General features: G+C 34.7%; 1 protein-coding gene across 1 annotated transcript; it reads left to right on the plus strand.

Annotated features, from left to right (window-relative positions):
- The first annotated feature begins 1,857 nt into the window (after window positions 1-1,857).
- LOC100933576 (dimethylaniline monooxygenase [N-oxide-forming] 5-like) lies at window positions 1,858-26,841 on the plus strand. Its single transcript, XM_003767392.1, has 8 exons — window positions 1,858-1,992; window positions 4,884-5,072; window positions 9,737-9,899; window positions 11,948-12,090; window positions 13,389-13,588; window positions 15,624-15,976; window positions 16,121-16,193; window positions 26,466-26,841. Exons 1-8 carry the CDS (start codon window positions 1,858-1,860, stop codon window positions 26,839-26,841), a joined length of 1,632 nt encoding a protein of 543 aa, XP_003767440.1.
- The last annotated feature ends 334 nt before the right edge of the window (window positions 26,842-27,175 follow it).

Consider the following 27,175-nt stretch of genomic DNA (forward strand, 5'->3'; position numbering starts at 1 on the left):
CAGATTTTTGAATTTCCTTTTGCATCATTCTCAATTCTTTTCCTAATTCCTCCTCTATCTCTTTTACTTGATATTCAAAATGTCTTTTGAGCTCTTCCATGGCTTGAGCCCAATTCTTTTCTTTTTTTGGAGGCTTTGGATGTAGAGCTTTTGATTTTATCATCTTCTGAGTGTATGTTTTTATCTCCCTTGTCAAAATAATAACTTTCAATAGTCAGAAACTTTTTTTTGTTTTCTGCTCATTTTCCTAGCTTATTATTTGGCTTTTGACTCTTTGTTAAAGTGGAGCTCTGTTTTCAGGGTGGAGGGTGCCCTGTCCCAAGCTTCAGGGATTTTGTGCAGCTGTTTTCAGAAATGCTTGTAGGGACCTGAGCACAAGCACTCTTTTCTGCTCTGGAGCTATTAGGAGTGTCCCCATTCCACTGTAGCTGTAAGAACTAATGTGATAAATCAACAGTTTTGCTTTGCTGATGGCTCCAGCCCAGGAGTTGGAGCTGGGGTTGCACTGCCACAGCCTGCACTGGGATTGCACACTGGACTCCCACCCTGTCGCCACAGACCCTCTCCACTGAGCTTCTGAGCCCTCCCTGATTTTTCAGGGCCAAAAGGTCCAGAAGCCTCCAGAATTGCAGGCAATAAATTTTGAATATTTATTAAGTTACTGCTATGAGCCAGCAAAGGTAGCTAGGTGGCACAGTGAGTGGACTCATCTCCCAGAATTCAAATCTGGCCTCAAATACTTCCTAGTTATGTGACCCTGAGCAAATCACTTAACCCCATTTGTCTGTTTCCTCATCTTGTAAAATAAGCTGGAGGAGAAAATGGCAAACTACTCCAATATCCTTGCCAAGAAAACCCCAAGTAGGATCATGAAAAGTCATACACAACTGAAACAACTTAATAAAAACTATGTGCCAGACACAAGGAAGGCAACATGCAAACAACTATGTACAAACAAACTATTTAGAGGATAAATAGAAAATAATCATCAGAATTGAAAGATCAGGAAGAGCTTCTCATAGGAGGTGGGATTTTAGTAGGGTCTTAAAGAAAGCCAACAAATCCAAAATTGAGGAGTGAGAACATTCCAGGGAGTAAGTCAGTGAAAATGCCAGGAGTTAGGTGTTTTGTTTAAGAAAACACAAGAAGACCATTGTCACTGGATAGCTGGGGAGGTGACATATAAGGTGTAAAAAGACTAGAGAGCATAACAGTATTCTGTTTCAGGGTAAAAATAAATCATTAAGCTCTTGCTATATCTTGGATGTGAATGTCCTTGAGAAAATATCTAGGTCCTTTCCCCCTAATTTCATGGCCAGTAAAATAGTTTTTGATGATTGATATCATTTCCTGAGTAGATCTGACTACCAGGAAAGGAAAATTGTAGAGGGGAAACTCAGGTGATCTACTTTTCTAAGTGGGTATAAACTCCTTAGTAAATTAATTGATTAACATTCCAACTTACAAATCAGATCTTGTTTGAGTTTGCTCATGTTTTCAGGGCCTACTGTCCCCAATATTCCACTATTATAGAAGTGGAATCTGCAAGAGAAATAATTATCAGTCTTTTGAAGGCTGATTCTTTTGAAGAATAACTAATTATAGAAATAATGTTGCTTTTGTGGCCAGGAAACATTAATATTATGAGAGATATGAATAATCTTATGGTATAATTTTAAAACTGATTGATAATAAGGTATTAGTAAAATTAATGATAATATTAATGATGATTTAATAATATCAATAGGCACTTGATCACTTTAGGTTACATGTCTATGAATATCTGTTTTATTAAATATCTGTTTTAAAGAGTCAATTTTCCTCCCAATTCTCCTTCAAATAGCAAGGTGAGAGACCATGGCCAAGAAGAGAATTGCTGTGATTGGAGCTGGAGTTTGTGGCTTAGGTGCCATAAAGTGCTGCTTAGATGAAGATCTGGAGCCCACCTGCTTTGAAAGGAATGATGATATTGGAGGACTCTGGAAATTCCAAGTGAGCTTTATTTCTCAGGAATTTTTTTTAAAATCCTACTTCTGTTCTGTTCAAGAGGAAAAAAATCTGGGAGCAGCTAGGTAGTACAGTGAATAGAGCACTAGCCCTAAAGTCAGAAGGACCTGGGTTAAAATCTGATCTCAGACATTTAACATTTCCTATCTGTGTGACCCTGGGCAAGTCACTTAATCCTAATTACCTTAGCAAAGAGAGAGAGAGAATTTGCTGTTTGTTATCAATTTTAGATTTTGATTTCATAGGCTAGTGTGACATACCAGAAAAAGTATTTGATTTGGAGTGACATTATTGGAGTTCTAGACTGGTGCCATGGCTGTCCCAAAAGAATCTGGAATTTTAGATAATTTCCAAGGCAAGAGGCAAAGTTTTATTATAATTATAATATCAATTAAAGCAAGCTAAATTCGAAAAGAGGAAGATAGCAAAGAACAAAGAGCAAATGGGTAAATTTATAGGGAAAACTATTACAAATGGAGTTGGGGATCACAGAACAAAGAACAGAGCAAGGTAAATGACATCATGGGATTGGGGTTCACATGGGGGGGAAATTTGGTGATGGGGGCTAACAACAATCCCCCTTTCTTCTTTCATGAAACCAAGAAGTGCTCATTATTTGAATCCAGATGCAAAATAACAGTCCAGACTGTTGGATGACAAATCAGATATCTTTGAAGGATAGCTTGGTGGAATAAAGAAATCAGGACCATTCCCTTTCTTTCACACACATTTTCTAAGACTATGCCACATCACTTCCAATAGGTACATTCCTAAGATGACTATATCATTTTCAAGGTCAAGGTACTTAGGGTTTCTTGAAGAATATTAAGGTTTCTACTACTATTGGGTTTCTGCTACATCCAAAAGACCTGGATTCATATTGTGTATTGATACCCAGATATAAATGATCCTTGTGATACTCTTAAGGTTGGTTTTTTTATTTGTTCCCAAGATAAATTAGCTCTATTAAAAGTTATCATTATTGTTATTATTATTATAGCACCTTTCATAGAATAACTATCAGTTTCCTATAACGGTTACCATTCCATCCACTATCCCACACCCAATAATTAGGCTTCTTGAATGTCAAATTCAGGCAAGGAGAGCACAGTGGGTAAACTCATCTAAGGTTATACTTAATCTTTAAATGTAATTCCTTTAAATAGGGAGCAATCAAATCCCATATCCTATGGGAGTATGTAGGCAGACAGCTTCATAATAACTTGGGATGATTCTCTCCCCTCAGGGATTATAATCACCCTTCTCAACTCCTCCCACTTCATGGGCCTTAATTGTCCTCTTTGCTGTGCTTTTCCCAAGGCAAAAATTCCTACTTCTGAGTCCACTATCTTTTGGTAGTCTCCAAACTCATAAAATCCCCTGGTCTCCTCCTCCTTCTGCTTCCCCATGTACAAAATGAGGAATTTATACTATGTGAACCCCAATATCTCTTCCAGGTCTAGAATTAGGTGACTGAGACAAAGTTCTGAATGATCAGAATACAATATGTATTTGGTCAATGTAAATAAGATAAGAAGAAAAAATGATAATAAAATGTGAGAGAATTCTTGAGCATGCATTCAGTAAACATTCACTAAATACCTTCACTATTTGACAAAACTATGCTAAAAGCGAAAGAACATAAAAGAACTAGGATACTCCTTTCCTTGTGAAGCTTATAATCCAGTAAGAGAGATGGAACATAGCCAGAGAATAATTCCAAGGCAGCAAATAATGTTTATGACAGAATGGTACAGAATGCTGTCTCCTGGGATGGAATATACTCATGCTAAGAAAATCCAAAAGCAGACCATTAATCAGGTAATCTAAAAGAATAAAAGTATTGGAAAGTGTTTTTTTTTTTTTTTAGTTTACAATTCATTGAAATACTCAGAACTCTCAGAAAAATTTAAAAATATCTTATTGGATGATAAGATCTGTGTAATAGCTCAGGTATCATTGAGCTTTATGACTTCTGCAGTACCTTCCAGTGTTAAAATGCAATTTTGTCAATAACTTTAAACTATATTTACTACAATTCTAGGGAGTAGTAACATTTACAGATTTTTAGATTAACTTGGAACTTTCTGGTTAATCTTCAATTTTAGTTCCTTTCTTTTGGGGAACATTTGGGCCAGCTTCTCATGGGAAATATTGAATTTGTATTAAGCCAAGTTTTCAACTCAGTGAGTAGAAGAATCAAGAGGGTGACAGAAATTATCCAGGACTTGTTCATGGTTTAGTGATTCTTAAGAAATATCAACACTAACTCATTATCCTCCAAGAGAGTGGAAGGGTAAAGATCTATGCACTTTGAAACCTTTGCACTTTGAACTTTGAACAAGAAATTGTTGTTCAGTTATTTTCATTTATGTCCCATTCTCCATGACCCCATTTATAATTTTGTTTACAAAGACATCCCGGTTCATTTTACAGATGAGGAAACTGAGACATACAGGATTAAATGACTTGCCCAGGGTCCCACAACTAGAAGGTGTATGAGGCCACATTTGAATATGAGAAGAGAAGTCTTGACTTCAGGGATCCACTGTGCCACCTATCTGCCCAGTCAAATTAAGAAGCTCTGAGTTCAAATTCAGACTTAAACATTGGCTAGCTATGTGACCGTAAGCAAGATGGGAGTCATAATATTATCTACCTCCCAAGATTTTTGTGATCATTCATTGGAATAAGTACTAACCACTTACCATAGGCTCTGGCACATAGTAAGCACTATACAAATGCTAGCTTTTATTATTAAAATGAGAAGAAGACACCCAATTATTACTGGAATATCATATTTCCCCATATATTTGATATTTTGTTTTGTTTCTATATTACTCATAAGATATAATAAGAGAGGATTTCTTTCACAGAAAAATACTGTGGAGAAACTGCCCAGTATCTACAGATCTTTGACAATCAATACATCCAAGGAGATGATGTGTTACAGTGACTATCCCATCCCAGACCATTTTCCCAACTACATGCACAACTCCAAAGTCATGGAATACTTCAGGATGTATGCCAAACACTTTGATCTCCTGAAATATATCCGCTTTAAGGTAAAACAAATTTAAAAACTGCATGATATGTAGGTATGTACTTAAGAATTTTGTTGGATAGCCTTGGGGAGGATCAGTGCATCTTAATGAGCAGGTAAGAAACTTTGTTTCCCAGACCCTCCCTTCTGTCTTAGCCAAGTAGGGTTGTGGAACAGTGTAGGAGAAACCTGGATTTTATTAAGTATTTTTGCTTCAAAGCAGTTTAAAAAAAAAAAAAAAAAAAAAAAAAAGGAAGAAATCCAAATTTGGATATTTGAAATTTCACATAAATCCATGTCAGGCTGTGACTTACTAACCAAATCCTATATCCATTTTCTCTTTCTGCCCAGGAGCTCTTTGGTACATTCCAATGATAATATCATTTTTGCTTTTGCCCCTGTTTTTCTTCACTCAAATTTTCTCCATTATGCTTCCTTCCTTCCACTCTAATCCACATTTTTGTTTCCTATATTTCTCCCTATGAATATATCTTCTTTAATTATTTTTATTATTCTGCTATTCTATTCTTTTGTTCTTCTGCACTTCAGTACAAAATAAAATGAGATTTTCCACATGCAAAGTAGAACATAAAATGAGAGTTGTACATGAAACCACTGATCTCTAGTAGATATAGTTTACTTTTAGTCTTACATATATAATAAATGCAACATGTAACTCAAAGATACACTGCTTCTCTATGCTTCTATCCGCCTTCCTTCTATTCTCTTCTGTACATTTTTTTAAATGCTTCAATGACCCTTTTTTTCTTCTAATTTTTTGGCTAGCATTTCTCTACTTCTTAACTCTACTAACCCTAAATTGAAAAGGGACAGGAGGAAAAAAGAAATGCTTGTAACAAATATGCACAACCAGGCAAAATAAATTCTCACATTGGCAGTACCAAAAAAAAAAATCTGTGTCTTATTCTGCACTTTGAAGATCATTATATCTTTCTTTTTCAAGTAGTAAGAGAATATTCTTAATTAGTTCCCTGGTTTCACAGTTGGTTACTTCATGAAATTCAGTTCTTAAGTCTTTCTTTCAAAGTTACTTCTCTTTAGAATGTTGTTTTTGAATAAATATTCTTTTGTTTCTTCTTATTTCACTTAGATTAATTAACAGAAGTCTTCCCAGGTTTGTCTGAAATCATCCCTTTAGTAATTTCTTATGGCACAATAAATATTCCATTATATTCTTATGCCACAACTTGTTCAGGAACTTCTGATTTATGAATTGGAAGTTCCCTACCCACTTTAATTTCCTGTTCTTTATCATAACGACAATAACAGCAACAACAAGTCCCAGCTGTGATCTGCACATATTTTTGCACATATGAATCTATTAGATCACTTTGTAGTGTAAGTCTAATAGTGTTATTACTGAATCTAAGGGGCAAATTTAGTGACATTTAGAGCATAAATCCAAATTGTTTTCAGAATGGTTGGACCCCTTCACAACTTCACTAATAGTTCATCAGAATTCCTGTTTTTCCACAACCCCTCCAACAATTGTTTTCATTCTTGTCATCTTTGCCAATGGAATCTTAGACTTGTTTTAATTTTCATAAAATTATAAGATAATTATTAGTGAATTGAAATTTGATTCTACTAAGTCCATTGATAGACTGTATTTCTTCCTTTGAAAACTGATTGTTCATGTTCTTTCTCTATTGGGTGAATGGCTCTGGTTCTTAAATATTTGAATCAGTTTCTTATTTATCTTGGATATGAGATCTCTATTAAAGAAGCTTACTAGAAAGATTTTCCCCAGTTAGCTATGTATCTTCTAATTTCAGTAATAAGTTTTGTTTGTGAAAAATCTTGTTAAATTTTACATAATCAAAATTGTTCATTGTATCTTATGTGATCTTATTTCATGTAACTATATCTTATGTCATTATATTATATATTATATTACATAATGTATAATATATATATATATCATGTATAATTTTTATATCTAATATTAGTATTATAATTCCACACCTATTCTTTTCCATATCTCATTTCCTTTAAATAAGGTGTTCCAGTATAATATTTCATTCACAAGCTCTATTTCACCTACCATTAATGCTACCTATGAGATCAAATTTCCTTGAATAATAACCTCATTTCCTACTCTGTGCATTTGCGTATAAATATTTGAGGTCAATGATTTTGTTATTAGCTTCTGTCTTGGGGGTTTTTCTCCTGTAAATTATGAGTCATTTCTATTATTTTTCTTCCTTCCATGTAAGTAATCTCAATATTTTCCCTCTATCTTTCTTTTCAGATGTAATTAGATTTACAAGCCTCTAGGCATTTATACTCTTGCTAACTCTTACAAGGGGCACTCTATTTCTGTTAATTCTTTTAAACCATAGACCAAAAATTCCTTAAATTGTCACCCTCAGCTTCTTTGACTATAAAAGAGCTGAAAATGCTTGCCCTCATAATGCTTTACAGAACTGGTATGAGGGGTAAATTATATTAACCTTAAAACCCTTGAAATGAGAATATCATAGGAGAAACTGTTTCTATGACCTGATTCAACAAGGATTTCACATTAATCTTTTCTAGTAAACACTTTGGTTTTGAATTAATTAGAATTTTGTTGCAGGGGTTCCTATTGGGACTACAGAATGCCTTGAAAGTCAATATTGGCAACATGCACTAAAGTATATCTCTGTCAGACTAATTAGGTTTGGAATTCACATTCAATAAACACAGTCTTAAAGGAAGTAGGTACAAGTTTATTACAGCTCAGAATCTTGATTTAAATAAGATATAAGGGAAGAGAAACTCATTGCATAAAAGTAATATACAATTAACAAACTCAGTGGCCACCATAACAATAGACATTATAGCAAACAAACAACATACAACATCATCACCACTCCAAGGAAGCATCAACATCTGAATTCTTTGACTGGGAGAATCCATGATCACAGTTATTTAAAGTCTCAAGTGGAAGACATTTTTATAAAGTATTTCCTAGGTGAATTCTTAAAGGCCCTTTCCACAAAGGCTGGGCACAAAGAAGGCACTATGCTAAATATTCTCATTTGATACATGACTCTTCAAATGGAGTAGCCTCCCAGGTACAGAATGCTCCATCTCGAAAGATCTACTAATGAGAATATTTGTTCATTCTTCTAGGAGGACTATGTTTATTCAAGGAACTGGCCAGATTTCTGGAATAAAAACAGGCCTACAATTAAGAATCCTAATTAATCAATGCACCAGAAGAATGGCCTTCCAACTTTTTTGTGCTACCTGGCTTTTCATCAGATAACCCCAAGCTCATTCTCATGTTCTCAGCAAACAAATTTACACAAAAGGCATTCCCGAGACTCACTGGGATTCCTCACCAGGAATTCTTACAGTCTCAGATGTGAGCCATAAGTTATTGGAGAGATCTTGAGATCCAAATTTAGGCTTCTGGCAATATAGTGATTCTACTTGGCTTATAATTATTAGACTTCCAGCTCTAGCATATAACATAGCAATAGCTTGTATGTAGTAAAAATAAAACTAAAAGTATTTGTGCTTCATCTCTGTTTATTTCTTCAAGTGTTTTTTATTCAATTTTATTTTATTTTCAGTTATGAATTTTTCCCACCTTCCCATTAAGAAAACAAGAAAAACAAAACCCATTACAAAAATCTATAGTCAAGTAAAAGATATTCTCACCTTAGCAGATGTGTATAGAGGAGGAATAGTATGTGGAGGGGTATTCTTCTATCTACACTCTGAAACTATTACCTATCTAACTGCAAGTAGATTGGATTTTTTAACTAGCTAAAAAAAGCCATTCTTTCCCTTAATTGTTCCATAGTCTTAATCACTGGTTGGATGTTACCTCAGTCAAACCAAGATCTGTTAAAAAAAAAAAAACCTTAGCTTTAAAAGGCAAGGAGGCCTTGGAGCATCCTGCATCCCGCATCCTGGGGCAATTCCAATTATCCTGATCTGTATCTTGCCACTGGACCCAAATGGCTCTGGAGAAGTGAGGCTGTGCACAGCCCTCCCTCATTTAAATCCAACTCTTCTCCCAGATGTTATGGTACTCTTGGAGAATGAAGGACAAACAACAACAATGTGGTATTAGATACAATACCAATGTTCAAGAGGAATAGTAAGTTGGGCAAATGAAAAACAGGAGAATAAATGACATATAATTTCTGAAAATAGGAAGCCACATTCTAAACAAACAAGATATACTTGGGAAGATCAATAATATAAGAAATGTATCAACTCAGGGTTATTTTTTCTTGATTCAATTATAAATACACTTAGTAAGCAGTACGGAAGGAGCAGCAAGATAGCACAATGGACAGAGCTCTAGACTTGGAGTCAGGAAGGTTTGAGTTCAAATTTAGCCCAAAATACTTTGTAGTTATGTCATCCTGGTCACTATGTCCATTTGCCTCAATTTCCTTTACCATAAAATGGAGGAGGAAATGGCAAACCACTTCAGTATCTTTACCAAGACAACCCCAAAGAGGTTCACAAAGAGTCAAAAATAGTTGTACAATAACAACAGTGAAACAGAAGAAAGTGCTGATTTTGAAATCAGAGGACAAAATGATGATTAATGTCTCTCTTCTGTGATAATCTTACATTCTGATCTTAGGCAAGTCACAACCCTTGGGGTGGGACCATACTGATCTCTAAGGTTCTTTCTTCTTGTATCTTTCTTCTCAGGCTAAGGTGCAAAGTATAAAGAAGCGCCCAGATTTTTCTTCTTCCGGACAATGGGATGTGATCGTGGAGGCTGATGAGAAACAGGAATCCTTAATTTTTGATGGAATCTTGGTTTGCAATGGCCATCATACTGACCCCAATTTACCACTTCAGTCCTTCCCAGGTGTGTCACAAAAAAAGTAAAAGATAAAAAGAGAAGCTTCCAACCAATTACAGGCAGCTAGGTGGTATAGGAATTAGAGCATTGATTTGAAGTCAAGAGGACTTCTTGTGCTATTTGTGTATATTCTCCTGGGGGTTAAGAGGTTATGGCTTATACACAAATAATAAAAGAGAGAATGGAAAAAGGGAAAGGGAGAGATCAAATTGGTGTAGAAATAATTGAGGAAGGAATAAACCCATGCCTTAATTAATATTTATTCTAAGGAAATTTCAATCCTTCAGATTTCCCTTCCCTCTCTACCCCTCACCAAGAACAGATACCAACTCTGTCAACTTACACAAAATCTCATCTTTCTCCTCTTACCACAGACACATATTCATTCTCTCAAACCGTAATCCATATCCTGAATTCTTCACTCTCAGGCACTCCACAATAAATATTCAAGTACCAGTTTTATATCCTACCTACTCTAGTTTAGCAGATGCAGGAGCAATCTTGATCTTGCCTTATTCTCTGCTGTGGTATAATTTTTTATAAAATGTGGGAACTGGGAATTAGGGCACTCAGATTCTAGTCTTAGTTCTATCATAATCTATGGTCTTTAATCAGTCATTTCATTTTTCTGATTCTCCTCATGCACAGTATTAGAGGGTTGAAGTATGTAGCCTCCCAAATGTCTTTCAGATTCCATATTCCATGATCATATGAATGGTTAAATATAGATAATCTTAAGAATAAATGAATGAAAAAGCCCTTTTAAGAACTTACAAAAAAGAAGTTACTATAAGCCATTCATATGATTAAGTACCAAAGATACAAATATTGAGAAAGACAGAGATAGAGAAGGAGAGGGAGAAAGACAGACTGAAAGAATGAGAATTCAAATCCTTAAGGACTTAACATTAAGAAAAGAGCTATATGTAGTCTTCACTACTACATAGTGAAGGGAGTTTTGTTCTGGGAAGGTGAAAGATTAGGAATAGAAAGAGAAGTGATGAAAATTTTGGATGTGCAGGTCCAGTTCTTCAATTCTAGAACTGAGGATACTGGTTCAAGTGAAGTGGAGCAGTTAAATGGTATCAGGCAGGCAAATAAAGGATACCTAAATGGTTGGATAGTATGTGATGCTAAATCCTGTTCTAGTGTCTAGAATCAGTCAATAGCTATTAGTGAGCTAAGTGGATAGTTTTCAACACTCCTATTGTGGAAACTCCATCCCCTGATGCCTAAGGACTTCTGAAGTGATTGTCTTAGATAGTTGTCTAGGACATTGAGAAATTTTTATTTACCCATGATCACAAAACCCAGACTGTGTCAAATGTAAGTCTGAATCCAGATATTCATGACTACAAGGCCATATCTCTACCTAACTACACCACAGTGACTTTCTGAGTACCTTAGCATAAGTTAGTCTCTCCTATTCTTTTCAACCTTCCAATTGCCTGAGAATAGCTTCCTGAAAAAAATTGCTTAATGGTATGAATGTGTAAGAAATGAAAACAAAGAGGAAAAGATCCATAATGGGTCCTATTGGATAGAGAAAGCCTGGGTGGGCATTGTTTTGTGACATCCTGGGCTGCATCTTTTCTAGGATACTAGAAAAGAAGATCATAAGATATAAAAACAAAGTTCTGTTATCTGGTGATTTTGTCCAGTCCCAGCCCTTTGCAAGACTGTGTATGAGGCTGAAGTAACTCTGAAATGAGATCATTCACCTATTTCCATAATTAACATTCATGGATGACATCCAAGGGAAATCTGGGTTTGACTGAATCCTTCCTCTAATAGGCTGTCTTACAGGGAGTACCTTTTAGATGAACACACATTAACCCTAACTCATCTAATCTTTATCCCTTGCCCAAGTGAGGTCACAACATATACCCTGACATTTTTTCCCCTCCTAGAACAAATAAATAGTGCTAGTGAAGATTCTCATCTACCTCATTTCTTTTCTCTGCATCAAATCACTATGAAAAAGGTTGTCTTTCCTACATTGAATCAACAGTGTAAAAATTAACCCAAAACTGTTCTCTATTCTCCCCTCATAGGTATTGAAAAATTCAAAGGCAACCACTTCCACAGCAGAGAGTACAAAAGTCCAGAAGAATTTTTAGGAAAGAGGATCATTGTGATTGGTATTGGGAATTCTGGAGCAGATATTGCAGTAGAACTCAGTCGTGGTGCAAAACAGGTTTGGACACTAGAAAACTAGATTCAAATCCTCCTGGCCTTTTACAAAAGGGGAGTGGAGTCCCTTATGTGATAGATCAATGTTCACACTGAACCAAATGTCTGAATAAAAGCCCAGAATATCAATTAACCATATTTTCCAAATATCTGGATATTTTTCCTTCTGGTTTTTTGCATGGCATAGACACAGCCTGTGTTTCAGATATAAAGATCTGCTGCAAAAGTTCTTAACCATCTCTGTGTCAATATCACTTTGGCAATCTGATAAAGTCTACAGATCAAATCTCTGAATAATGCTTTCCACAGATAAAACAAAATAAAGATGATTCCAGAGCAAACTGATTTATTAAAATACTGTTATCCAAATACAGGATGTTCCAAAATTTTAAATACAATTTTATTGCACTGAGATTTTTGGGATGCCCCATGTTTAGAAAAGAAACACACAAAGTTTGAAGACTGCTGGTTAAAACTGTTTTTTCTATTGCTACCATAAAATTCTATTTTCCCATGTCAGTTACACTAAACTAGATATCTAAATTAAACTATAATGTCAGTATTAAAGTTGAAATGGGGTAGTCTAATTACTACTTAAACAGAAGCCTTTTTTCCTCTTAATTTTTTTTTTTTTTTTGCTCATGCATTTCTTTGATGACTTCTTTTATTCCAGTTCTTGATAATTTCCTAGATTGCAGCCTATTCAAATTCACCTTGCACCTTCCCATTGTCCTCTGGATAATTTCTATTTTTCTTTGGAGACTAAAATGTTTTATGCATTCTAACCATTCAACAACCCCAAAAGAATACTAGTATTTGAAATACTTTTCAAAAATGCCTTTGTTTCAGGAAAGAAGATTGGGATTCACTAAAATAAATTTCCAATTTCCCAGAGGTGATCTATCCCATTCCTCTTCTCCCTCACCTCTGGGCCCATCTCACTGTCTATTTGAAGTGGTTGCCTCTGACATATGTGTGTGTGCATTTGTGCAAACGTAATTACATATATTTACTTATATATATGATTTACAGAGAGAAAAGTTCTAAGGTTGTCCATTTGACTGCCAAATATCATATTCTGAGCAATCTTATTGTTCTTTGTCATAGTTTTTCCTCGGTGAATAGTTAGGCCAAATTTTTCTGAATGGTTTTAAATGGAATTTATGGATCTCATCCAGAATGATGATGGATCATATTCAGGATTCTGGGTCATGGGTCAATTAACACAGTGTCATTCACAAATGTAAGCAAGATATGAATGAAAAATCCCTCAATTCTCTTATCTGTCCATTGCTCTCTTAGGTCTTCCTTAGCACTAGACATGGATCATGGATATTACACCGTGTTTGGGACAATGGGTACCCAATGGACAGCTCATTCTTTACTAGATTCAACAGTTTGTTCCGGAAAATAGCAAGTCTCAGAATAATTAACAATCAACTGGAAAAGACTTTAAATTCGAGGTTTAATCATGCCCACTATGGTCTACAACCTCAACACAGGTACACAAGTTTTATGTGCCTACTATATGGGTACATGTGATTAAACATATATTCCCTTCCTTCTTACTCCATTTCTTCCCTTCTTCTCAAGTTTAGTTCTGTGACTCTCTTTCCTTCTCTTTCAACTGACCAGAAGTTTTTACCAGGGAGAAAAGAGATTTAGGAAAGCTAGAACATCCCCTTAAGGAATGCTTACATTTAAGGGTCAGGAGTCAGTTAAAGAGAGGAGAAAAGCAAGCAACTTGCCATCAAATTTCTACAGATAGATCTGTGATAATTGGAATGAGGGAAGAAGAGTTATGAAACAAACATCCCCAGATTGGTTTCCCAAAAAGTCAAAATTTCTTCAGAGATATTTCTGAATTATAATTTTTTTAACCTTCTGATTGGTTGCAACTAAAATAAAACAGATTTAAGTTCTTGCAACGAGAACTTTTAAATTAAACTTAAAAAATTAAAGTTATGTGACTGGATGTGGTTAATTCAATTTATAAATACACAGGAAAGCCATACAGAAATACATAAATTCTAGTTGACTAAATGTGGTCGCAAAATCATTTCTGCAAAAACTTGAACATGCAGCATTTGGTTAGATATAAAATTAATCTGCTATTGTTCACATAAATTTAGAGGTGGGAGCTCTTAGAGCTCTTTTGGTTCGATTGCCTCATTTTACAGTTAAAGAAACTGAAACTTAGTAATGTTAAGTGACTTGACTAGAGTCACACAACTAGCAAGTGTTTAAGACGGAATTTGAATATAGGTTATTCTGACTCCGAGCCCACTGCTAGATCCTAAGTACATTCCACTATCTCTTGATTCCCTAAACTATGTCACTGGTTACAATGTCAAATACTAAAAAGCGAATGGACACAATTTTCTATAGCACATTACTGCAGCAATCTTTATAAGTTGATAGATTCATTAATGACTGCTTTGAGTTTGACATTCACCCAATTCAGAATCCACTTTTCTCAGATTCCACAAGAATAACATTGGATAATTAATCAAATTTTTTTCTAGAAGCAAAAACCTTTATAAATTAGCTAGATATTTATTGCACATAAACACATATATGCAGATGCATTACATATATGGGCATATGTGTACATATTTATGTATGCATGTATACATGGGGGGGGGGCAATTAGATGATATGGTAAATAACATGTTGGACCTATAATCAGGAAAACCTGAGTTCAATTCTGATTGCAGACACTCACTATCTGTGCAGTCTTGGCCAGTACCCAATCTAAGTCTGTCTCAGTTTCCTTATCTGTAAAGTAGTAATAAAATAGCACCTACCTCCTAGGGTTTTTGTGAAGATAAAAGGAAATAATATTTCTAAAGTATTTTGCAACCTTTAAAACACTATATAAATGCTAGGTTTTATTATTACTAAATGCTAGGTATTATTATTATTATTATTACTATTATATTGTTTGTACTCTTGGCTATTAAATAGAAGAAAAATACTCATAAACATTTGCTATCAAAGGATAAAATTAGTGTTTTGACATATTCAAGGAAAGATTTCAGTAATAATAAAAGATAATTACAGCCATTACATTCTTTCAAATGTAATGAATTCTTCTTTTAAAAAAGAAGAAACATACACAAGTACATTCAAGTATGTGGCCTAATTATCTGATTTTGTTAACATTGTGTTTGTCATATATTTTACATGTTTAACATATCTTGGGTTACATGCCATCTAGGGAAAGGGATGGGGGGGAAATGGGGGGGGGGAAATGAGAACACAAGGTTTTTCAAGGGTGAAAAATTATCCTTGCATATGTTTTGAAAATAAAAAAAACTTCAATAAAAAGTTGTCTAATTTGGAAATTATTGGAAATATGACCAATGATATGTACAGTAATGATATGTTATGAGAGGATGGAAACAGATACAAATTATAAGTTAGGGAAGAATAAAGCCAACTTGTTGACTTTCTTACTTTCCACACACCTTAAGCATTTCCTTATATATTGTTTTGATACTTATATACATTTTTAACTTTTATTTTTATCTTCAGAGCTTTAAGCCAGCATCCAACTGTCAATGATGATCTTCCAAATCATATAATTTCTGGTAAAATCTTGGTGAAACCAAATATAAAGGAATTTACTGAAACAGCTGCCATTTTTGAGGATGGCACCATAGAAGAAGATATTGATGTGGTAATCTTTGCTACAGGATACAATATCAGTTTTCCTTTCCTTGAAGATCTCATTAAAGTTACCGATAATGAGGTGTCTCTCTATAAGCTTATGTTTCCTCCTGACTTGGAACAGCCAACTCTAGCTATCATTGGCCTTATCCAACCCCTGGGCATTGTCCTACCCATTGCGGAGCTCCAGAGTCGCTGGGCTACACGAGTGTTCAAGGGTATGTGGATGAATCTTGGAGATGGTCCTGCTCTGTGTATCATATTAAATGCCCAGGATCTCCTGGGAGAATTTTGCCCTCTTCAATAATATATATTCCATCATCTCCTAGGCCACCTGCTAAAATCTGGGTTTTATTTCCTAGGGTTGAACAAATTACCTTCAGTGAAAGACATGATGGCTGACATCACACAAAGAAAAAAAGCTATGGAAAAACGGTAGGAAACTTCATCCTACAAAAATAAAAACAAACAATTATATGTGGTAATGGGTTCCCCACTATGGAATGTTAAACTACATATTCATCTCTACCCATTCTTTATAATAATAACAGCTAGCATTCACAAAGCATTTTAGGTTTATAAAGCACCTAACAAATTTTTATTTTAACTTCACAGAAACCCTGGGAGGTAGGTGCTATTGTCATCCCCATTTTATAGTTGATCAAATTAAGGCAGACAGAAGCTAAATGACGTGCAGGGTTACAAAACTAGTATCTGTGGAAAATTCAGGTCCTTCTTACTATAGTTCTGCATTGTACCACCTAGCTGTCATATTGTTTTTTTCATATTTCACTTTATCTGAACCTTAGTCTCTAAAGAGATTTAATAGGTTGTTTTTTTTCTCCTAAAAGTTGGATTTCTAACTTCTAGGAGTTTATTGTTGCAATGACTTGTGATAATTATATGAATAGATATAACCCACAGTAAGAAAAACTCTCTGGGGAAGTGACCCTAAGGCTTAAAATTTTACTAAGACTGGAACACCCTATATTATATTTTTTAGGTAGACAAATGCTATTTATTCCTCTTCCCTTCCCTTTTGTCTCATAGTTTATTTTTTCTCATTTTGATGGGGGTAGAGTGGGAATGACTAATATTAGAGCACACTCATTTTTCAACTTTTCGAAAAGTTTATTTCAGAACTTTTGATCTAACAACTAAAGTCTTCTTCTATTACCTTATTGTATCATGGAAATTACCATGATTTCCCAAAGATTATACCAACAGAGCCTACTTTCTAACAGGTGATACACCAACTTGAAAGCCTTCAAGTACAATCCTGATATAGGTCTGCTGTTTAAGCACAAATGTAGCTGGGAGCAGGAGGGAGTCAGAGTTTCACCACCTCATCCTCATAGGGATAAATTATTCTTCTTCTGAAATTCACAAAACCTGTCTACTAAATTGTAAAGCATTGTGATATGTCTTAGTGAAGGGAACATACTATTTCAGTGACAGATTCTTGGTATTATTGCAGCAATAATACTAGAAACATTTTATACTTGGGCATACTTTTGGCAATCTCTCATCATTCTGTTTCTCTGTCTCTATCTGTTTGCCTTTGTGTCTCTGTTTATCTATCTTCTCTGTCTGCCTCTCTATCTTTGTGTCTCTGTCTTTCTTATCACTCTGCTTCTCTGTTTCTCTCTCTTCTCTTTCTCTGTCTCTCTTTCTGTGTCTCTATTTCTCTCTGTCTCTGTCTGTCTGTCTGTTTCCCTTTCTCCCCCTCTTCTTCTCTACCTCCTATCTTTGTCTCTTTTTCTCATATAGTTCTCTCTTCCTCCTTTCTCTCTCTTCAACCCTCTCTCTCCCTCTCTGTCTCTGTCTGTGTATTGTCTTCAATTCAATTCAATTCAGTTCAAGGTACTGTGGGAAATGTTCATCCTTCATTTTCAAAGAAAACCAATGATATCACAGTATTAGAGTCAGCAGGGTATGGTATGCTCAGGTATGGCTATTCAAATCAATACAAGCCAAGCTTGGACACAAATGTTAAAGCATTTAGAGTGTAAGTGGCTTCAGATTTGTACAGCTATCATTTCCTCTGTGCTTTTACAATTCTGCTTTGCTTTTGGAGTATAGCATCTTCTTTGATTCAGGTATGTCATACTAGATGGTCCTGTGCCAGTTTTTCTCATGTCTCATAATCAATACTAAAGTCCTTCAGAAAGAGCTTGAGATTATCCTCATATACTTCTTCCTTCTGTGAGTTCTCTGTAAAAATACTCTTTGGATAAGTGTCCATTTAGCATTTTCATTATGTGGCCAGCCTAGTAGAGTCATGCTTTCTGCAATAGAGTTCAAATGTTTGGCAGTTCAGCTTTTGAGAGGACCTCAATGTCTGGTTCCTTATTGTGTCAGGTAAGCCTCAAAATGTGGGAAATAGAACACTCTCAAAGATATACTACCTATCCTCAAGGACCTTACAATTGAGTTATATATTTTAACATAAGCAGTATTTCATATGCATATTTATCTGTCATTTATTAGTTGTGTAAACTTGGGCAACATACTTCTTATCTCTGAGCCAGTGTCTTCATGTTTAAAATGAATTGGATTAGATATTTTCCAAGGTCCTTACCAGTTATAACATTCTATTATTCTGTTACACATAATTCCTAGAGGATCTGTAATTTCATTAAGCCGGGTTATTCTCCATACATAAACTTCTTCTACTCATGCAAGCACAGGTTGGAACCTTAATATGATTTAATTTATAGTGCTACATACATATATACATAGTCCATACATAAAAGTTTAAAGACTTGATCAGATTCCACATTGCTTCTATGTTCAAACATGGCATCCCATATCCAAACCTTTGCACTGGCCATCTCAAACCCTGGAATACACTGAGCCCCACCCCCCAATTTCCATCTCTTACTTTCTTTGACTTCCTTCAGTGATCCAGATCAAATCCCAGCTTTTACTGGTCTACCCAAATACTGCTTCTTTCCACTTTCAGATTCATGTTTGTTTTTAATGGGTTACCTCACCCATTAGAACTTAAGATTCCCAATAATAGGGACAGCTATTGTATATACATACCTCAAATGCTCATAGACTTGATATGAAGTACACTCTTTGAAATTCCTATAGTTTTCTCTAACAAATAAGATCTACTGAGATGTAAATAAATAATTAAGCCCTGGATCTTGGTTAATTAGACAGAGCTGCAAATATTTGAGATACACATCAGGGTAAAGTTTGTCATACCATTGTCTCAAGTATATCTCTCCCAAATACCTTTAGTCTCTATTGTGGGTTCTTTTTCCAGTCCTAAATTCAAAGGTTTCCCTTTAATTCAAAAAGTAGTGTTTGCATTTTGCTTCAGTTGCTAGATTATTAATTGATTATATTGACAAGCAGTCTCTGCTATTTCAATAAGAAAAGGGAGTTTTGGTGAGCCAAGTTACTCTAAGGTTCAAGACCTGGAATGAATTCTTACCTCTTAGCCCTCTACAATTCTTCCCTTTTTAAATTAAAAATAAAGTCTATAGACTTCAGTTCTCATGGTTGATAATGACTGCAGAACATACTTCAAAGCACAAGAGGCTAAGCCAATGAGTAGCAAAACAAAACATGTGAGAGGAACAAAATGCAAAAGCATAGAGGTCAGATTATTTATAGGATTTATCTTTTTTAACCACTCAAATATTTGGTTAGCTACACTATCAGGATCAATTCCATGGACACTGCTTCTTCTTTTTCTTTTTTTCTTTTTTTTTTGCTAGTGGTGTTGGGGGTTTTGTTTAATTAAAGCTTTTTATTTACAAAACATATGCATGGGCAATTTTTCAACATTGACCCTTAAAAAATCTTCTGTTCCAAATTTTCCCTTCTTTCCCCCAACACCCTCTCTTAGATGGCAAATAATTCAATACATGTTAAATATGTTAAAATATATGTTATATCCAATATATGCATACATATTTATACAGTTATCTTGCTATACAAGAAAAATCAGATCAAGAAGGAAGAAAAAAATACTGAGAAAGAAAACAAAATGCAAGCAAACAACAACAGAGAGAGTAAGAATGCTATATTGTAGTCCACATTCAGTTTCCATGGTCCTGTCTCTGGGTGTAGATGGCTCTCTTCATCACTGTACAAGTGGCACTGGTTTGAATCATTTCATTGTTGAAGAGAGCCATGTCCATCAGCATTGATCATCATATATTTTTCTTCTACTCAAGTCTCTCTCCAAGCCTCTCTGAAATCCTCCTGCTGGTCATTTCTTACAGAACAATAATATTCCATAACATTCATATACCACAATTTATTCAGCCATTCTCCAATTGATGGGCATCCACTCAGTTTCCAGTTTTTAGCCACTACAAAAAGGGCTGCTACAAACATTTTTCCACACGTGGGTCCCTTTCCCTCCTTTAAGATCTCTTTGGGTTATAATTCCAGTACAAACACTGCTGGCTCAAAGGGTATGCACAGTTTAATAACTTTTTGAGCATAGTTCCAAATTGCTCTCCAGAATGGTTGGATCTGTTCACAATTCCACCAACAATGTATCATGGACACTGCTTCTTGCCGTGTTTTTTAAAAGTTAGCTGTAATCAAGATGCCAAATTGCCCATATGATTCCCTAATTATATTAATGATTGTTCCACTAAATTTAATTCTTTTTTTAACTCATAATTTATATTAATTTGTTCTCCTAAGGCTTATTTTGCTAAAAAATTTCACATTTCTCTGAGTAGTTTATGAAATTTCTCTCAAGTGGTGGGTTACTGACAGCAATCAGGCAATCAAATTCAAGACTCAAAAATAATATGTCAGTTTCTTTCCCAAGAGTTTTCATCTCCAATATCAAATTCTACTAACTGCAACTTAAGGCTAGATAAATTATCTTTTTACCAAAGTTCACCAAAAGTTTAGCAAAATTAAACATATAAAAGGTTGTTTAACTTGTTTTATATGTTAGACTCATCCTGATGAAAAGGATTGATCATTAAATGAACTTATAGAATTTTCATATATAATTTCCTTATTATATATGTTACTATATCTTTTAAACAGGCTCTTCTCTCAGGGCTGATGCCCTTATCTATCTTAAAAGTTTAAGAAAATTGACAAGTTTAGAATTAAAAGGTTGGGTAGCAACCCCAGGGAAGGGGCTGAGCTATTTGTTGCCCAACCCTGACAATTCATAGTGGGGGAGATTTTGTTTTGTTTTTGCTGAGGCAATTGGGGTAAGGTGACTTGCCCAGGGCCACACAGTTAGGACGTGTTATTTGTCTGAGGTTAGATTTGAACTCGGGTCCTCCTGACTTCAGGGTTGGTGTTCTATCCACTACACCACCTAGCTGTTTCAATTCATAGTGTTGTGATGGGCTATGCTGTATACAGTAATTATCAGTTAGGTTTAACATGATAACAATAGCTCCAAATACTTAGCTAACAATTTTTTGATTTTTTTCCTGAGAATAACTAAATAGTTTTGCTGTAATTTTTCTATTAATTTTCTAGTAGCAGTGAAACATACATAATTTCTTTATCTAATTTACAAAATAATTTGAGATAGGATAAACAAGGCTAAAGATGACTTTTCGCCTTCTTAATAGTTGACAAATCTATTCTGTCTCCAAACTGCTGAGCTGAGTTCTCAGAGATAATTTTTATTCCTTGACATAATGTTATCTTTTTTGTTTAGAGAGAAGGCAAGATAATATATGTATATATATGTAGATACACACCTATACCCACACACATATATATGTGCATACATATATTTTTTGTTGAACCAAAACAGATTTTTGAGATTTATATGACTTTAATTCATGAAATTTCCTAAATATCAATCAAATTTTCTAGACAAAATGAATTTCCATTTTGAATATTTTTCAATTTTACACAATTCATTTTTCCTTGATGAACCAGGAAAGAGTTGAGATGGAATTTTTTATGTGTGGACCCTGAGAAGTCTGTTTCTAGATAACTCAAGAGCAGGCTGATTTTTTTTTTTTTTTACCGTTTTTAAGTTAGCTGTGAATTGCTTTTCTGTTTTTCTAAATTTAGTGCAAATAGATTACAATTTATATATTTTTATAATGGCCTTTGATTAAAGTTTCTTTAAAACCATTTTTCCCATCAATATCTCAAATAACAAATTATACTACATTATGTATATTTTCTCTTTCTCCCTCTTATCCCTTCTTCAGGGCAGGGAAGGAAAAAGGAAAGAGAAAGAGATTCTATACACTATCTTCCTAGGCCTAGTGAGGCCTAGTTGAATTTGCTTAATGTAATTTACACACCTAAAAAATTATCTCAACATTAGCTTTGCATATTGGTCACATCTAAAAACCCACACAGTTATCAAAATATGAAGCTATTTAATATTCATATATCATTTGTTTTTTGTTAAGCAACAATCAATATTAGTTGTCTCTACAAATCAGAAACTTGGGCAGATATAAATTAAATTGCCATAGATTGCATAGCTAATTCATTTCTGTAACTGAAATAAAGAAAGGTGAATTTACCAAAAAAATAAAAGATATTGAATGTCTTACACACTCCACACTTTCATGCTGGGTGCTGCCAGAGGCACCCAGATTCTTGTCAAGCAGTTGCTGGACAGAACCTGTTGAGGACTGGGGTGGCTAAATTCTGAGAATTCCTCCAAGCTGGATTGGGAAAAAAATGTTTGCAAGGCTTTGAGTCTACCTTTATTAAGGCTTTTTCTACAATACTTTAACATATGAGAGAAGTTAAGAATTAATGATAAGAATGACAACAATCCCATCAGCAATACCTCTAGAATCTCACTCCCACTTGGAGAGGAAGATTACTCCAGACAAGATAAGATTCAAAGAAAAGTTAGTAAAAACTGCTATTTTCCTAATTGTTGTTTTTGACTAATTTCCAAATTCCATAATGAATTTTCTCAAAATTTTGAGACTTTACTAAGGCGTTTTGTCACATAACTTTTGAGAATCTGTAAGACATTATTTTAATTTTATTTTCTAATCACTTTTTTCTGTGCATTTTTTCAACCTTATAGCCAAAGGTTTTAAATTCACAAAAAAAAAAAAGATTAGGCCCCTTTTCAGGAAATTTTTCAGCACACAAACTACAGCACAGAGAATTTTTTTGTTTGTTTGTTTGTTTTGTTTTTGTTTTTTTTTTCTAGCTGGTTTGCCTATGAGTCTTCCCAAGTTACAAAATCTAGCTATGTGGTGCGACAAACCCCAACTGAAAAACACTCAGAGATATCTCAAAGTGAAGAACAGACGTTTTTATTAGGATCTCCCAAGAAGGGGAAGATCCTCTCACTGAAGTCTCAGAGGGAGGAGGTCACTTTCATATTGTGAAATAATGTGATCAGTAAGAAAAAAAATTACAGAAATTATTCACCCTCCCACTCTTGCTAATCCTCCTAAAATCATTGGCAAACCCAACATTTATTCCTTTATTTGTCTCTGGAATATAGGTGAGCTTTTGTGACACTAGGGTCTTGGTTATGCCAGACTTGTTTGCAAGACTCTATGCAAGAGTTTGTTCTGCTTCTAAGGTTAAAGGTTTAAGAAGACTTTGATTTTACCTCAGGCTTTTTCTCAATCAACAAATAATAGCTAGTTTATAGACCTCTCAAATATCTCTAGGCCATTAAATAGCTAGTCAGATTCTTCTCTAAGGAGGTAAGTAAAGTACAAGAAATTATCTCAGAGATTTCTGCTAGAAGAGCAAGTCTTTTACTCTTCTTCCCAAAGTCTTAATGATTAACAGATCTTTGGGTCTGGAATTATCAAGTGATTATTCCGAGAAGTTCTCAGTTTCCCAAGTAACAAAAATTTATTGCTCTTCCCACTGCTTGCAGCTGATCCCAGCTTCCTTGGTAAGATTTCTTTTAGAATTCAGATTAGGATATTCTTATAAAATGGGAAATAATTTTGTCAATTCATGTGTTCTCAATTTCAAATACAGTTTTATCCAATTAATATCCCTCACTAATGTCTAATAATCATTTAGAGTAACCAAATTATCCCCTCCAATTTCCATTTTAGAACAGACCTAAAATCAGTGATAGATTGTATCCAGAATATTTCTTTTCCTATGTTCCCCAAAACCTTCATCACCCAATTTTTTTTATTTTTATATACATGTTTTTAAAATTTATATTCTTTTCCTATTTTTTGTAAGATATTATTAATACTGTGCTATTTTTGTCCCCCTATGTATTTAAGAAAAAAATAACATGGTGAAAAGTGGTATAGTAAAGAATACATATTTTCTTAAAAATTCAAAATAACCTTAAACTTTGGCAATGCTTGTAAACTGCATCCTAAAATAAGACCTAGCATATCAGAAGGAAGTGGACTCAAGTGAGTCTCTAGTGGGAAGAAAATATATCCCATGTTCGTAATTAAAGTATCTATGAGAATTTGAAAAAAAAATTTAATATTAAGTTTTTCTGATTTTTAAGCAGTCCCTTGAAAGGTAGAAGTAAGATATTTTCATTTTTCCCACAGCTAATGCCCCCTTAAATAGGCATTAGCACTTTTTAAAGTCAGGTTGTTTCAATGGAGTTTTAAATTGACTCCCTTTACTGATTAAAAAAAAAAATTGGCTAATGTCTTTTAATTTAAATTGGATTATGTAAATCAGGAGCTGGAAAGACTATTTGTATTTTGAAAAGAATGTTCCTTTCTCTTTCTTTTAGCTCTCTTAAAGTGTTTCATGAACTAGCCCCCTAGGTATAAGAATTTGACTTTTCTTTGGGTCTGTGTCTATGAGATCTGAATAGGAAACCTGGGGTAGGGGAGAAGGTGCTAATTCTTCTCCTCTTCTAGAATTCAGATTTAGTAGTCTCTGCCCTCCTGTCTTCCTCCAGGGTACTGATAAAAGAATTTATTTTAAGGATTTAAGGGAACTGTCTCTGAGGGTTGAAGAAATATACCAAAATAGAGAATACAGAAATTAGACCATCTCACAGTCCTTTTCCTTTTAACTAATTAATACTTTCAGATTATATTCTCACTCCCTGCTATCTGATTGATTTTGCCTTATTCTGAATTCAATATGTATACTATATTGTCTATATATATATATATATATATATATATATATATATATATATATATATTCCTATGTGATATTGAAAGAGGAGGGGAACTGTTCTCTTTAAGATTATTACTATGAGATTGGGGCTCCTTTGATCAGGATCTCCCAGGCTCAAAGGACTAGAGACAGAGCCAAACCTTTCAGGATAAGAGCCAAACCTATGGGAGATAAGATACTCCCATAGAAATTCTAAATTCTCATTCAATTGAGGAATCCTGATATGATCTGTCCCAGCCCCCACCTGGTCTGACCCTAGTCAGAATGATCTGCTCCGACTGTCCCAGCTCCCACCAAAACATCTAATATAACAGCTTCCTTCACTAAGGTCTTTGCAGATGGACTTAGCTCACTCAGCTGCCAGGACCATTCTGCCCACTGAGAAAGAATTCTCAGTGCCAAAACATTTTCCAATAGATCTGCCACTATAGACGTCAGTCTCTTGGTAAACTGATTTCTATCCAACAATAAATTTTCATTTTGCCACTAATAATTCAGGAATGAGTAGATTCTTTCATTCCTAAAACCTGTGGCAGATTTAAAGGGAATTCTTAACAACTCTTCTTATTGCCACTAATCTCTTGACCACCAGGAATTGAGACCACTAAAAACGTGTCAATATCTAGTATCTTATATTCTATATTTATTTGATATTTGATCTAGATTTATTTGATATATTCTTTCCCCTGTGTCAGCCTGGTGATAAACTATTTCTAATGCTAAATTATTTCCAGTGATAAAGTGCCTTTTGGCACTTTTTCCCCCACTTTATCCTCACTTTCTATTATTTAATTCCCCTCTTACCTGAATTGTGCATGTGCATGCTTTTTCTAAGAGGGCACCCTTCCACAGAAGATCTGTCCACTCATGTGAAGTCCTACTCATGTGAATTTCCATCCTGTTAGGCCACCACTGCTAGAGTCCAGCTCCTGTAGTAAATTAAGAGTTTGGAAACATACCAGGGTGAGGCAGAAAAGTCCAGATTATGAACTCTTTGAAGTTTACTGGTCAGAGAGACGAATATATATACCTCAAATGCTCATAGACATGACACAAAGCACACTCTTTGAAATTCCTATAGTTTTCTCTAATAAACAAGATCTACTGAGATGTAAATGATTAAACTCTGGATCTTGGTTAATTAGATAGAGCTGCAAATAGTTGAGATACACATGAGGATAAAATTTATCATACCATTGTCTAAAGTATCTCTGTCCCAAATGCCTTTAATCTCTATTGTAGGCTCTTTTTCCTGTCTTAAATTCAAAGGTTTGCCTTTAGTCCAAAGGTGTGCATTTTGCTTCAGTTGCTAGATTATTAATTTATTATATTGACAACCAGTTTCTGATATTTCAATAAGAAAAGGGAGTTTTGGTGAGCCAAGTTACTATAAGATTCAAGACCTGGAATGGATTCTTACTTCCTGGCCCTCTATACAACATTTAGCATGATAAGTATATGGTAAGTTATATCCCACAGTCCTAGAATATCCAAATTATCATGACAGTCAATAAGTAACAGAATTTATTCCAAAGATAAAAAGAGTCTAGGCTATTTCTTGTTGAAACCAAAATCTGTCTCCCAGAAAAACAGGTTGTGATCAGCCCACACTTTTCCTTCTCATTTCAGGTATGTGAAGAGTCCCCGCCACACCATTCAAGTAGATCACATTGAGTACATGGATGAAATTGCCACTCAAATTGGTGTGAAGCCCAACCTTCTGCGGCTGTTCCTTTGGGATCCCAAGTTAGCCTGGAAGGTTTTCTTTGGTCCCTGTACTCCATACCAATACCGCCTGCATGGATCCAAGAAATGGGATGGGGCCAGGAGAGCTATCTTAACTCAAACAGAAAGGATACTCAAACCCATGAGAACGCGTACTGTCATTAATGAGAGAAGTCCATCTTCGGAAATTTCTTGGGTTAAGATAGCCCCTGTGAGCTTTGCAGTTTTGGCCAGCATCTTATATTTCTATCGTTATATCTATCATCCTAAAAGGAAATGAATTAATGCATTAATGATTTTTTAAAAAGTTTTTTTGCAATCACCCTGTGTCAGTTTCATTTACTGGCACCACAATTGTCATGACATGGTAGATAATGTTGCTTTATTTTCTATGATGGATTTTTCCAGAAAGAGTATAGGAAAATACAATCTAAAAACGTTGAATCATACTATCAAGTTGCAAGGTAATTTTTTTCTATTTGCAAATATATTACAGTGAATCTCTTTATAAAGTGAATAACCACACCCCAACCAGTTCTGGCAATGTGTGCTTTTATAATTCTTTTAACTTTACTATAACCATTTCTCCCATTCTAATTATCTTATTATATTCC

The sequence above is a fragment of the Sarcophilus harrisii genome, chromosome 4 (assembly GCF_902635505.1).
Source record: "Sarcophilus harrisii chromosome 4, mSarHar1.11, whole genome shotgun sequence".
Lineage (NCBI taxonomy): Eukaryota > Metazoa > Chordata > Mammalia > Dasyuromorphia > Dasyuridae > Sarcophilus > Sarcophilus harrisii.

What these genes read in the sequence shown, in the direction of transcription:
- LOC100933576 (XM_003767392.1), top strand. Translation starts at nt 1,858, where the DNA reads ATGGCCAAGAAGAGAATTGCTGTGATTGGAGCTGGAGTTTGTGGCTTA. An exon ending in ACCACTTCAGTCCTTCCCAG is followed by an intron (nt 9,900 to 11,947) that starts GTGTGTCACAAA and finishes CTCCCCTCATAG; the next exon opens with GTATTGAAAAATTCAAAGGC. An exon ending in GGTCTACAACCTCAACACAG is followed by an intron (nt 13,589 to 15,623) that starts GTACACAAGTTT and finishes TTTTATCTTCAG; the next exon opens with AGCTTTAAGCCAGCATCCAA.